Raw genomic sequence first — 12,037 nt, 5'->3', positions numbered from 1 at the left:
GCAACCACTTAGGCTAGAGATGGTGTAGCTGGTCCCGGGTGGAGGCATTGGAGGTGGTAAGAAAGGGGGTCGGCTCTGGCATATTTCAAAGGTGGAACCAATAGAAGGCGCTGACTGATTGGATGTGGGTTGTAAGAGGAAGTCTAGGATGACACCAAGGTTTTGGTCTGAGCAGCTAGAGGGCATCACCATCAGCAGGTGGGCAGGCTGCAGCGGGAGCAGGTGGGGAGGAAGAGGTGAAGTTAAGTTTGAGACATCGGGTTGGGTTGGATGTACAAGCCAGGGGTTCAGGAGAGAGGTTCTATCCTGGGCAGTATTCAGGAGCTGTCAGCAGAGAGGTATTTAAAGCCATGAGATGAGAAGGGAGTCCTGAGGAAGCAGATGGAGGAAGGGGCCAAGGACAGAGCATAGAACCTGGCAGATTTGCAATTAGGGGGCTAAGAAAAAATTCCACGTCTGTAGAACCAGACTTGAAGCCCCTGCTGTCCAGAGCCTGTGGGGGGCCTCTGCTCTGACATGCAACCTTTCATGTCTTCTCACTGGCCAAGCACTGAGCCTTCCTCTGAAACCAGCAGAGCAGTGACCTTTCTCCTCTGCTACTTCACAAACACAGAGGCTCTCCACGGGAGTCCCTGCTCCTGTGCAGGAGGCTGCTAAAGCCTGGGTGAGAGGTGGGTTCTGGGAAGGTAGCTGAGCCCCCTCCTGGTAAGGGGCACTCTCAATGCCTCTCACACCCGTGTCCCAGCAAATTGCAGACTGATCCCTGTCATGTGCCTTTGGAGTCATGAGCAAAACATCCCTGGTTGAGTCCACATATGATAGGGGTCAGCCTTAGGAATTCGGGGTCTTGGGTGTGCCAGGAGACTGAGAGGCAGACCCCTGGAAGAGAGAGTGAGGCCTGGGAGTTTCCCCAGGCTGACCTGGCTGAGGTTCCCTCCCATCAGGAAGGAAAAGTAGACATTCAGAGCCCCCCAAAGATAACTGGGATCACTAAGCATGGTCAGCATTTCAGAATAGATAAGTGAAGGCCAGGAGCTTGGGCAGTTGACCTCACAGTGTGCTAGAGGTCACACAGGTCACAACTTCTACTCGCCATATCTCTTCTCACCTCTGTGTTCAGTGATACCATGTTGGCAACTTGGAAAATGCTCCAAATTGGCTGTTTTCTGTGGAGAACCGGTTAGCAACACACCACTGGTGAAGGGACGTGCCCCGAGCCACCCAACTTCAAGGTCACCTTCCTGCAACTGCAGCCTGAGCCTGGAGGGGGCTTCTATTGCTGGGAGATGGCAGGGATGGCTGGGCTGTCGCAGCCCACTAAGCTCTGAGGAGATAAGTGGTCAAAGAGTGGTTGGGAAATAGGCTGTATCCACTTGAGGCCATATCCTTTCCCATGAACCCTGGACTTCACAGAGCCTCTAGCTGCCCCTTCAAGTCAGACCCACTCCTTGGACCCCTTTCTTACATCTTCATCCTCCCTGAAAGCCCCCAGTTCCTTCAGAGGGTCGCCTGAGCCTCCTTTCAGGATCCCCCTACTGATACCAAGACCTGCTGTGGATCCAGCACACAAGGTGGGCCAAGCCTTGTCCAGTACCAGCACAACCCTGGGATGGCACCTCTTTATTGGCCCATTTTTCAGATGCAAACATCAAGGCAAGGCTCAGTAACACACCCAAAGGCACACAGGAGTGCAGTCAGGATGCAGACCTGTATATGACTGGATGGAAAGGCTCTGCTGTTAACCCCATCTCCAGAAGGAGTGGTGTAACAGGGAGGTCAGGCCCCGGGGCAAGCTGGTGAGGAGCTTAATTGGCAGCAGGGGAGCTTTTGGCCTGTCCAGTCCCCCAGCACCTCAGGCCTGCCTCCCTGAGCTGAAAGGAACTCTTACTTCTGTTAAGGGAGTGGCTGGCTTTGGACAGAGGGCAGGGGGCTGTCTGTTTGCACATGGCCAGGGGCTGAGACAGGGCTGGGAAACCCCTAGAAAGAGAATCCCCAGGTCATTTCAGGCTCAGGAAATCCTGCTTCAGGCAGCCTCCTCACCTCTAGGCAGGGTGCGGCCTCTGGCCACTGGGAGAGGAAGGGCTTGTGGGAAATCCCAGCTGCAAGTGGGCCATGGAGGGACTGCTTTGTAAGTCAGAACAGTAGGAGTTGGCGGCAGGGGATGGTGGGACAGGGTGTGAAGGACCAGGCAGAGGAAACACTTGGGGAGCTTTGCCTCTGTCCTTGCAGTGTCCCTGCATACCACGTGCCGCTGAGCAAGTCAATGCCTGCTCTGGGGGAGTGCATAGAGCACCCCTCTTCCTCACGCTCTCCCCACCTCCCTCATCTTCCTTCCCCTTTCCTCTCCTATCCAACTGGCTCCACTTGCTCCCCCAGCTTCCTTCCCCTCGCACCCACTGTCCTCATCCCTCCCACCCAAACCTCTTGCCCTAGTCATCACTGAGTGGTAGTCTCTGGAAGACCACAAGTCCATGGATGCAGTGGGCTGAGAGCCAGAGCCCTCGGTTCAAATCTGGTTCTGTTATGAACTTGCTGTGGGAGCTTCAGCAAGCCATCCCCTTCTCTGGACTCATTTCCTGTTCCAGAAGGCATAAGGGCCTGAATGGTCTCTGAGGTTCCTTCCAGTTCAGAGCCTGAGAAACTGAGAGTCTGAATTTTTGCTTTACGTACTGTTAGCCATCTGGCCCCTCAGCCAGGCCAAGCCAAAGGGATAGCTGATGGTTCTCTAAAGCTTCAAAGAAAGGAAGTCAGGGCTTGAGTAGGGGTCAAGAGGTGGCCACAGGCCTGGGAGAACCCTGTCTATGCTCCAACTGGGAGTCAATACCCAGGACTGAATGGAGGGCAATGGGGGCCTCCCTGACCCCCGGCCCTCCCACTCCATCCTGCCCCAGTGCCTCTCCCAGAGCACAGCATTCCTGTGGAGTAAGGTTTGCCCCTCCCTGGCATACTATCTTAAAGGACATAGTATCTGAGGGGGATCGCACACTACAAAGTACCTGCAACCTTCATTAATTCCTGATCAGTAGTGGTTAGAAAGAGGGTGTGCAGAGCAAAAAAGAACCGCCACCTTTTCAATGTAAGTATCAAACCCAGGGTCAGCCCCTGGCCTACCCATGGTGCAGGGAGGGAAAGGGGCCTGGCATCCCAGGCATGCGGGGCCACAAGCCTCCCTGCACCCCAGGTAGTTAGTTGTCAGTTCCCCACCCTCCTGCACAGCCTGCCCTTGGCAGGTCCCATGAGGATCTGAAGCTGGGGACAGTGGCAGGCCGACACCCAGCTGTCCCCCACCCCCGGCGAGTAAGGCTTGCTAGGGGAAGTGGGAGAGGGCGAGGGGCGGGTGACCCAGGCTCTCCACAGCTCTTGGTCATCCCGGCTAATGCCAGCCTCTCCTGGGGGGCACCCAGGGGAGTTCTTGATCTCTCCCGTGGAGGGGGTGCTGCGGGTCCGGAAGGATGTGGAGCTGGACCGTGAAACCATTGCCTTCTACAACCTGACCATCTGTGCCCGTGATAGGGGGGTGCCCCCACTCAGTTCCACGGTGAGTCTGGGGACACCATCCCACTGGCTTTCCCTGCTGTCCGCTGAACTCTTGGTAGAGACCTCTGCCTCTACCCTTTCAGCTTCCCTCTTATCCTCATTCTCATCTTCTTGCCTTTTTAATTATCATTTACTTCGTCTTCCTCCTCCTCTTCTTGTCCACACCAACTTTCTCTGTCCTTCCCCAGTCACCACCCCTTTGTTCTCCTCTGTCTCACCCGTCGTCTCCTCCTCTGCCGCCATGCCCGCCATCCCTTTCTCTGCCTTCTTGCCTTTCTTCCTCTCCCTGGTGCCCCCTTTCGCCTTCTCTTCCTCTGTCACCTCTTCTTCCTTCTCAACATGCCCCAGATGCTGGTAGGGATTCGGGTGCTGGACATCAACGACAATGACCCTGTGCTGTTGAACCTACCCATGAACATCACCATCAGTGAGGACAGCCCCATCTCCAGCTTTGTCACCCATATCCTGGCCAGTGATGCTGACAGCGGGTGCAATGCACTGCTCACCTTCAACATCACCGCAGGCAACCGAGAGCGGGCCTTCTCCATCAATGCCACGGTAGGGCCAGGACTGACTCCAGGCAGGGCCCCAGGGTTTTCCTAAAAAAGAGGACCCTGCCCTAGAGGCTTTTCCACTGCACTGCCTGGGCTCCTTCTGGTTCCATTCCCTCCTCAAGCCTCCTCCCTCCACTGGGATGTGGGAGTCTCTGTGGGAAGCTTGGAATCTTGGTTCCCAGCTGAGACCTGTCTGTCAAGCCCAGTTCCTATCATCCCCGAGCCCTATCATGTGCAGAGATGGGGCCAGAGCCCCAGTACCATGTGGTTAGTACCAAGCTACACTAGGAAGTCCTCACTTGGCCTCTTTGAGTGTCACCGCCTGCTGGGACCTTGGGTTCTTCAGAAGGCCCATCCCTGTAAGGCAGCAAGACCTGGGCACTGGTGGGTCACTCTTGCCTGGTAAGACCCTGCTGGCCTATTTTGGCCTTGTAGACCATATCTTTGGTGATTTAGGGAAGCAACTCACAGCCACTCCAGAGCTTTGGGTGGAACAGCTGGGAATCTGTGGGCCAGATCCCAAAGAGGGGAACAGGTGGCTGCTTAGCTCACCAGCCCTCCACGTCCAGACAGGGATAATCACCGTGAACCGGCACCTGGACCGCGAGCAGATTGCCGAGTACAAGCTGACCATATCTGTGAAGGACAACCCAGAGAATCCACGCATCGCCAGGAGGGTGAGCCTGGAGGACCCAGAAAAAAGGGCTGGGTGCTGGGGGCCTGCAGGCGGCCTGGCCTGGGGTCAGACACACAGGCCTTGGAGTGAGCAAGGGCTGTGTCTGAATCCCAGTCCTGTCAGCCAGCAGGGATGGCCTCCATCATCTCCTTCTGCTTCAAAATGAAAACCACACTTACCCCAAAGATGTGGAGAGGACTTAAGGAGCTTACATCTGTAGGGTTCAGCACAGTGCCTGGCACATGGCAAACACTCCATGACCACCAGCTGCTACCATCTTTTCTCCCCAAACTATTGACACTTGGGCACACACCTCAGTACTATGTGCACATGGGCCTGCGTGCACTTACAGACTCCTCTGCTGGGGCTCTGAAAGGGTTGTATTTTCCAGGTGGCTTTTCCTTCAAAAGCCAAAGAAGTCAGTTCTCTTCACTAAGAGGAGAGGTGAGTGTTAGAAAGCAAACAGTCCCCTTGAGGGTAGGGGTCAGCCCTCCCTGCCGGCCCTGAGGCCTGGGACAGAGCCCTGGCCGAGAGCCCTTGGATCTGGCTCATCTCAGCTCTGCTTCTGACCAGGACCCAGCCCTCTCTGGGCCTCAGTTTCCCCATCAGTATAGGCCAAGCAGGCTTCACGTTTGAAGTACTTATAAGCTACTGGCCTCTCCTTTGTGCTCCTTCCTCTTCCTCTTCCATCTCTCGCCTCCTATCTCCTTTTTTTCTTGCCCGCTCTCCTCCCCTTTTCTGGCCTGGGCTTTAGGAGGGCCTGCGTCAGCCTGCAAAGCAGAAGCACCGAGTGGTGGGAATCAGGAGGTTTGGAGGCTAGTCGCTAGGCTGCCCCTAACTCCATGCAGCCTTGAATAGTCACCACCCTCTCTGGGCCCTGATTTCCTCACCTCTGCAGTAGAGATAGCATCCAGGGTCCTGGGAAGTCCCAAGAGATAAGGACAATGTCTGTGGGTTTTGAAAGGCATGAAGTGCAGCACTGGGCGAGAGTTGGGATGAACTGTGACTGGGGCAGCAGGCAGGCCTGGAGGGTCTGAAAACCAAGACTCTCTTCCGGTCTGAAGTCCTGCCTTATCATGAGATGGAACATGAGTGGATCCTGTTTATGTCTATCCTCCTGTGAACTTCACAGCATCTCTGTGAGGAGCTAAGATTCCCATTTTCCAGATTGGAAAACCGAGGCCTAACTAGGGGTAATGATTTGCCCACTGCCATCCAGTGGGCTGCTAGCTCAGGAGAGACTGCAGCCCTGGTCTGTGGACCCCTGGCTTGGGCTTTTTAACCATCCACCTCTGTGACCTGACCCCCTCCGCCAGTGGAGCACTTTACTAGAACTTGGTCTACCGCCTGACTCCTACTGTGCCTCCCATAGGATTTTGACTTCCTGCTAATCTTTCTTGCTGATGAGAATGACAGCCACCCGACGTTTACTGAGAGTGCCTACCAGGCAGAGGTGATGGAGAACTCTCCTGCCGGTATGTTCCGGGCCCCCCCAGGATCTCCTGCTGCTGTCAGGTGCAGCCTGGGCCCCAGTTGCCTGAGGACCTCTGTTGGGCTTAGTAAGGACCCAGCTGAGACTTGGCTGGGAAGGCAGCCTCACCGTGGAGCTGAACACAGACCCAGTGGGTGCAGAAGGGTGTGGAGGGGAGGAAGGGGCCTAGCTCTGAGGAGTTGGTGGTTCCAGGGCTGCCATGCCTCTTAGGGGCCACCAGAGAGGCCGCAGCCCTGATTAGAAGAGACAGCTATTGTCATTAGTCTCCCAGCGTGCTCTGAGAGCAGCCCCATACCCCAGCAGAAGTAGTTACGGTGCAAGGCTTATCCAGGAGGGGATTAAGCCCTCCTTTCCCTGCTCCCTCTGCTCCAGAATCACAGGGCATCCTGGAGGCTCCTGGAAACTCAGGGAACAGCTACAATCAGAGGCAGGGGGCCAGGGCGCCTGCATAGGCCAGCATAGACTAGCCAGTGCTCTGGGTGCTCTGACCAGAGAGATAAAACCTCCTTTTTATTGGCCCTAGGAAGATCTCCTCACTCCTCCAACCTCCCCAGCCCCAGCTGTTATCTAAGTCAGAAGGAGATAGGCTGACATATTCCTTGTCTCCGGCCAGACATACCCCTCTACGTGAATTTGTTTCTGAATCCTGCCTGCACATATACTAACATATTAGCCAGTGCATGTCCATGGGAAGGCATAGGGTGGGCTTGCACACATGTGCACAGACACACATAGGCACATGGGTGCCTACACAATGCACTCCGTATGCAATTGTGCCCACCTGCAGAGGCAAACAGGCACACAAGTGGGCAACTCCTGGGCCTGTAAATGCTCCCGTGTCCACGCTCACGGCCACATGAATATGGAGCCCCACATACAGGTGTGGATTCCTAGTCAGGTATGGTCAGACACTGTACTGAACATTGCGTACACACACACATGGATAGATGGGGGTGTGCACACCTAGACAGGTCCACACACAGGGAGGGGATATCAGGGAGCCCCCAGACCCTCCCGTGGAGTGGCCAGCCTCAAAGGCTGCTGGGAAGGCAGGCATGCACTGGGCGGGCCGGAGGGGCTTGCTCACCACTGTTGTGTTTTCTCCCCAGCAGGGCTTTGAGGCCGCTCCCCAGGCATCTGCGTCAGTCTGCCAAGGCTGCCGCAGCCCGGCCCAGGGCCTCCCCACCCCATCTGCCTCACCTCCCCCCCTCTCATCCATCGTCAGCCATGGCTCACCGGGACGGGATGGGGAGGGGGGAGGTTGGGGTGCCAGGTTGGCCCTGCAGTGACCCCTCTCCCCCCGGCCCAGGGACCCCCCTCACAGTGCTCAATGGGCCCATCCTGGCTCGGGATGCAGACCTGGACATCTATGCTGTGGTGACCTACAAGCTACTGGGCTCCCAGAGTGGCCTCTTTGATATCGACAACAGCACTGGTAAGGCCTCATGACACCCTAGCAATCCCTGCCCAGTTCTAAGTCTTTCTGCTGAGGTGGGAATGATCCTGCAGCTAGATCTAGGGCCTCCCTTCTTCCATGGGCCCAGGCTTTCCAGGGAGACCCCATTCCTCACAGCTGCCATCTTTCTGCTGGATTAGACCATCAGGGTGGGAGAACACAGGAGAAGGCTTGGGGACAACACAAGAGACCTGCTTGTGCATAAACCCCCAGCCTAGGCAGAGGGTCCCCACCCTCTCCTTCCCTCCCCCCATGCCCAGGTAGAGGATCAGGCCCCTCATTAGGCAGAAGCAGCCAAAGGTCTGTCTTCAAACCAGACCCAAAGCTCCCCAGAGACCATGTTACATCATCTGATCCTGGACAGGAGGTGATGTGGTGACAGGTGGCAACAGGGAGGGGTATGCTAGTGGCTCTCTCAGTGCAGCAGGTCAGTCCTCCATCCTGGAGAACTCTGGAGAACTGTAGAGGGCCCCTGAGCAGGGGACAGTCACAGAGTCATGGGAGACTGGCTCCTGAGGGCCCTTCCTAAACACTGGTGGTTGAGCCTTTGGAGAAGAAAGTCATTGTGTTATCTGCTCCTCTTTCATCCCCTTCCACCATCGTGATCCTATCTTTCTCTGCTCCCCTGACTGGATCTTGCCCTGTTTCCCCACTGCACCCCTTTTCCTTTGTGTCTCCTTGGCTGGTGGCACTGGGTACCAGGCATGGTGACAGTGAGGTCAGGTGTCATCATTGACCGGGAGGCCTTCTCACCCCCCATCCTGGAGCTGCTGCTGCTGGCTGAGGACATTGGGCTGCTCAATGGCACAGCCGACCTGCTTGTCACCATCCTAGATGACAATGACAACTGGCCCACCTTTAGCCCTGCTGCCCTCACGATCCACCTACTGGAGAACTGCCCACCTGGTAAGGGGACAGGCCCCAGGCCCCAGGCCTCAGGCTGGAGCTCATTGGTGGTCCATGGAGATTGGAGCCTCACAGGTTAGAAGCAGAGTTCACCTCCAGTGGGGAGAAAGAGGGGCACCAGGGAGGGTGGGGAGAGCCCTGCAGAGGGAGTCCCGGGACCCAGGTCCCCTCACCTCCCTTCTCTGGTCCACAGTGTCTTGTCAGCAAAATGAGATTATTAAGATATGATCCATCCATGTTCCTGGACGGAAAGACTCTTTTAAAGTCAAAATAGGGTTAACATAATTTCCATCAAAATCAAATGTGATTTGGGGGTAAATTTGGTTCTAAAGGCCATCTAGAAAAATAAGCACATTTTTGAGAAATAAGCGTAGTAAAGCCAGATTTGCCTTACCTGATATCATAACATATAAAACTATAGTATTTAAAAGCATGTGATGTGAACACAAAACTCTAGGGTGAATGCAAGTAGCCCAGAAACAGATCCTTTATATGATAAAGAAAACAATGAAACCAGTAGTGAAAACATATTATTTAATATACAAAACATCTTTTAATATTTAGTGTAGGTTTTCATCCCATACCAGACACCAAAATGAAATTGAAAGATATTCTAAAGAAAATATAAAAGAGTAGAAAACATTAAGAAATAAAGGAAGAAACTTTAGGTGAATATTTCTCTGATTTCTGATAAGTAGCTAAGCATATAAGAAACAGAACGACTCAAAAAAGGAAAATTATTACATTTTGGCACACATGAACTTAAACTTCTTTACAACAAAAGTTATAAGCAGTATTGAAAGGCAGATAATAAGCTGAGAAAAGATATTTATCATAATTATATAAACTGACAGAAAAATGGACAAAGGACAAGAACAGACAATTTGCAGGAGAAGATAAAAGTAATCATTAAATTATTAAAAATTGTTCAGTCTCAAAAATAATCAGGGAATGTAAAATAAAATGACATACCATTTTCCTAAAAATTGCAAACATGAAAAATGTGTAAAAGATCAATGCCCGTGAGACTGTGGGGGCCTTTGTGAACCACCAACAAATGTATCTGGTATGACGTTTCTGGAAGAGGCCTCTGTGCTCAGCCACTCCCCATTCCCATCCCGCAGGATCCTCCGTCCTTCAGGTCACGGCCACAGACGAGGACAGTGGCCTCAATGGGGAGTTGATCTACCGAATAGAAGCCGGGGCTCAGGATCGCTTCGTCATCCACCCAGTCACTGGGGACATCCACGTTGGCAATGCCACCATCGACAGGGAGGAGCAGGAATCCTATAGGCTGACAGTGGTGGCCACTGACCGGGGCACCGTCCCTCTCTCGGGCACAGCCATCATCACTGTACTTATTGATGACATCAATGATTCCCGCCCCGAGTTTCTCAACCCCATCCAGACAGTGAGTGTTCTGGAGTCAGTCAAGCCGGGCACTGTCATTGCCAATGTCCCTGCCATTGATCGCGACCTTAACCCAAAGCTGGAATACCACATCATCAGTATCATAGCCAAGGACGACACTGACCGCCTGGTGCCTGACCAGGAGGATGCCTTTGCTGTGAATATCAACACAGGTACAAGGGCCTGCTCCCCTCCTGCCCCCACTCTTGACACCCTGCCTCAGTCTCCTTGCTCTCTGCCTTCTTCCTTACCCTCCCTTCTTTCTGTTCTCTGTCTGCTCTTCCCTTTCCCTCAGCTACTCCTCTCTCTTCCCTTCTGTCCCTTACTGACACCACACCCTTCCTCTCTTTTCTGTCTCTCCCTTTGCTCCTTCCCTGTCTCTCTGCTCTTCCTTTTCCCTTGACCAGCCCACTCTCTCTTTTCTGATTCTTTGATGCTACCAGTGTTCTATGAGAATGCCCATCTCACCACACTCTTGCCAGCATTAAATATTACAGTTTTCATGTTTTTAATTTCATAGGAAAATGGTGCATTGTTTTAATATGCATTTCTTTAATAAACTAGATGGTTAAACACTCTCTTCATAGGTATATTGGCCATTTAAATCATCTCTAAGTTATACACATACCCTTAATGATGTTCTTACACTATCACAAAACAAAAAAGAATTGTGACTTGTCTTTCATGATTTATGCAGCCTATTATGATTTTGAAGATGTTACCATATTCTCAAAAGTTCAGTGGTTTTTCCCCTCTGGGGAGTTAGGGAGGGGACATGGGACCTTAGAGGTATACATCTTGGAAAGCCCAGAGGCATGACAGAAAAACAAACATGACTATGGCAAAATGCTAAAAATCATTGTTATTTAGAGAATTGCATAGTAAAACAATAATGAAGTATCAGTTTTCTATATGTGATCAGATTTTATGATGCTGGACAATACTAAGTATTGGTAAGAATGTGGGGACATCAGAACCCTCATAAACTACTGTAGGAGTTTAGACTGATTCCACCATCCAGACAGCAATCTAGCAAAAAGTACACTTATATTCTGTTATCCAGCAATTCTGCTCCTAGATTTATATCCCATGGAATTTATCAGGTCAATAATGGAACTATCTGAGGATGCTCACTGCATTGTTATTGGTGGTGGGAGTTGGAAGCCACCTGGGCATCCAACCCTAGAACATTGGAGAGTAAATCATTGTGTGGTGCACCCCATGAAATACCAGGAAGTAGTTAGAAGCAATAGATTAGACACACTCAAAGAGATGTGGATGGACTTTAAAAATAAATACTTACTGAAAAGAGTAAGAAATACAATGGGATATATATACATACATATCCATTTGTATAAATGTAAAATACATATGCAAAAATAATATATGATATTTAGAAACACTTTCAAATAAAAAATACAATTCAGTACATTACAATGATTGCCTGAGGGGAAAAGGGAAGGAGAGAGGAGTGTGGGAGTAAAAGGAAATAGATACCTACATAAAACAAGAGCAGTGCCAATGACCATAGTGTGCAGTGAACAAGAGTATGATTAACTTAATAGGCACATGAAGCCCAAAGGGAAAAAGAAGACAGCAATATCACGAGCACTAGGAGAATTAAGTAGATTACCCATGTCCCAGGTTAGCAAAACTCCCACTTCAGTGGTTGGTCAAGGCCGTGGAGAGCTGCTCTGCACCCCTGCCCAACTTTATGCTGCATTGATGCCTATACCACTTTTCTCTTCTGGTCTCCCTCCCTCTGACTGACTCTCTTCTCTATTTTTCTTTCCAGTGTCTTCTGTGCCCCTTCTTCCTCATGCTCTCCCCACCTCCCTTGCTTACCTTCCCTCTCCTTTCTTCTTGCCAGTCTCAGCCCCCTGAGCACTCCTATCCAACTGGGCTACCACTTGCTCCCCTGGCTTCCTTTCCCTCTGCCACTTTCTCTCCATCCCCCTCCCAAACCTCCTGCCCTGGTCAGCTATGAGCCCTACTGTCCCCTATAC

General features: G+C 52.2%; 1 protein-coding gene across 4 annotated transcripts in view; it reads left to right on the top strand.

Moving 5' to 3' along the window:
- The window catches only part of LOC108406260 (cadherin-23), a 72,224-nt gene that overhangs the window by 42,940 nt on the left and 17,247 nt on the right, over positions 1-12,037 (top strand). For 3 of the 4 annotated variants that reach the window (XR_012133187.1, XM_017674857.3, XM_073240887.1), the window contains exons 8-14: positions 3,405-3,538; positions 3,886-4,095; positions 4,661-4,768; positions 6,140-6,242; positions 7,569-7,694; positions 8,418-8,621; positions 9,746-10,204. Coding sequence is in view for 3 of the 4 variants with exons in the window: in XM_017674857.3 (XP_017530346.3) it covers positions 3,405-3,538; positions 3,886-4,095; positions 4,661-4,768; positions 6,140-6,242; positions 7,569-7,694; positions 8,418-8,621; positions 9,746-10,204 (1,344 nt within the window). In the remaining variant the exon portion in view is untranslated. The remainder of the gene's footprint in view (positions 1-3,404; positions 3,539-3,885; positions 4,096-4,660; positions 4,769-6,139; positions 6,243-7,568; positions 7,695-8,417; positions 8,622-9,745; positions 10,205-12,037) is intronic. The other variant, XM_017674853.3, reaches the window with a different exon arrangement.

Source organism: Manis javanica, chromosome 7 (assembly GCF_040802235.1).
Source record: "Manis javanica isolate MJ-LG chromosome 7, MJ_LKY, whole genome shotgun sequence".
Lineage (NCBI taxonomy): Eukaryota > Metazoa > Chordata > Mammalia > Pholidota > Manidae > Manis > Manis javanica.
This window is presented reverse-complemented; position numbering and strand designations above follow the sequence as displayed.